At 34.6% G+C, this 2002-nt stretch overlaps 1 protein-coding gene across 1 annotated transcript in view; it reads right to left on the bottom strand.

Moving 5' to 3' along the window:
- The window catches only part of LOC105816655 (natural killer cells antigen CD94-like), a 41163-nt gene extending 40585 nt beyond the window's left edge, over nucleotides 1–578 (bottom strand). Inside the window, exon 1 of the mRNA XM_012652142.1 lies at nucleotides 383–578. Coding sequence (XP_012507596.1) covers nucleotides 383–389 — 7 coding nt within the window. The 5' untranslated portion in view covers nucleotides 390–578. The remainder of the gene's footprint in view (nucleotides 1–382) is intronic.
- Nucleotides 579–2002: the final 1424 nt, after the last annotated feature.

Consider the following 2002-nt stretch of genomic DNA (forward strand, 5'->3'; position numbering starts at 1 on the left):
TAACACAAAGAATAAATTTTTTAAAACTTTTAAGCATTGTGTCATTAGTGTTTGGCATTCTGTATTTCTTTGCCAGAATTTCGATGTTCACGATTTAACTAGATAAGTTTGATTCTCATTCAGAATTTGGAGGTATCACTGTCAGAAGCCACTTTTTAAACTTGTTGGAAAAATTTCACAAAATCATCTCTCTAAGTTACAGATTCAAGAATCAGGACAATAAAAAGAATGTGCAAAGCGCTGATACGTGAAAAGCCTAAACATATCCACCGTTAACCATGTTCTTTTCTCTTAAAGCACTGACCATAAATTGGCCAATCCACCAAATAACTTTTCTGGTTACTTTTTATTTTTTTAATTTTGTGACTGGGATCACACATACCTGCCATGAGAAATGATGTTCCAGGATCAACGCAGAGAAGACGCGGTGTGCTTGTTCAGGAAGAACGGTGCTGGGTCATTGAAGCTGAGCTGGATGTTAAGGAATCCTAACGTTGAGTATGAAGAAATTTAACATAAAAAGAGAAAGAAAAATTGTGTATTTAAATGATGCTCTTGAGTCATCTATTGTTGAGACATGTTTGGATGGCATGAAGCAGTAAAGCAGTAAAATCACAAGCTTCTGAAGTGTTCCAGGAACCACAATACAGGAAATCCTCGCTGTACTTTTGCAATGATAACACTTTGACCAGCACTAAAAAAGGTGAGGGGGAGGTTTTTTTGGTTATTATTGTTGTTGTTTTTAATGTTCGAAATCAAAGTCTTCTTAAAAAGTTACTTGGAAAATGCCAAAAAAATGGACAAACCGAAGGTAAATTTTGCTTAGTATAATAAAATTGTATGCAGAATTTTTATCTTTAAATAGCAGCCATTTTATTACCTACCTTGTGTTCAGCGCAGTTTAAAGCATTCGGCATATGTTAGCTCATTTATTTATTAAAAATGGGTTCAAAATGAAGATATATAAATATCTTCATTTTACCAATGAGAAAACTGAAGCACATAGAACTAAGTACCTTGCCCAAGGTCACTAAGTTGGTATCCCCATACCTCACTCTGTGCTGCTCATCCCTGCTGACTAACCCAGCCTTGGAGGGCAAAGTTTAAAAAGGTAGAATGGGGAGACTTCCCACTACTGCTCTATGTACACACACACACACACACACACACACACACACACACGCACACACGCACGCACACACACATACAGACACAGACACACACACACATGCTCTGAAACTGCCTTAGCTAATGAAAACCAACACTTCAGTGACTCATTCAGGTTAACCTTACAAGTTCCTTTTAAAATCCGACGGTCCATTCCTTTAAAGTCCTTTGACCATGGCATTAGCTAGTCTAGACTCCATATTTTTACTAATATATTAATTATTATAATTGTTTAGTGTCTTATCTCATTCAAATAATATAGCAATACTTTAATTTACACTGTTTTTTCCTAAGGTTCTTAGAAAAGTAACCCTCTTAGGGGGAATTTCAGGAACACATTGAAATAATAAGATTCTTGAGAGGAGAGACCTTGATCTACAATTTAGTATTTGGAAATGAAATGTACCATTCATCCCTATATAAAAGCTGACTCCTGCATAAGCTTTTTAGTATTTTGTAGTGTTTATTTTTAAGCATTATGCTATTACTATAGATAAACCTCATTGTGAAAGATGGATTTTTAATCAGCAACAGAAAAACAGACAATAAGAAACAAAACCAAAAACAAGAACTACTTTGATTTTTCAGTTTCCATGAAGTCAAAAGGTTTCCATCTTTTTAATTTGCTTCGTGTGCATAGAGCTGCTTCCATTGAACAACCAAAGTTGTTGCAAGATAAATCCTTACTGGAGAATATAAACATGAAAACAACTTAATCCAGATTTTATGCAAATCTTAATTGAGAGAAGTGATTTATAAATGATCCTTTGCTTACTTGACGTCTATTCTTTTTCAATTTTACTTTTGGAAAAAGCTGAGCTAGGAGAAAGCTATA

Source organism: Propithecus coquereli, unplaced genomic scaffold (assembly GCF_000956105.1).
Source record: "Propithecus coquereli isolate 6110/MARCELLA unplaced genomic scaffold, Pcoq_1.0 Scaffold380, whole genome shotgun sequence".
Taxonomy (NCBI): domain Eukaryota; kingdom Metazoa; phylum Chordata; class Mammalia; order Primates; family Indriidae; genus Propithecus; species Propithecus coquereli.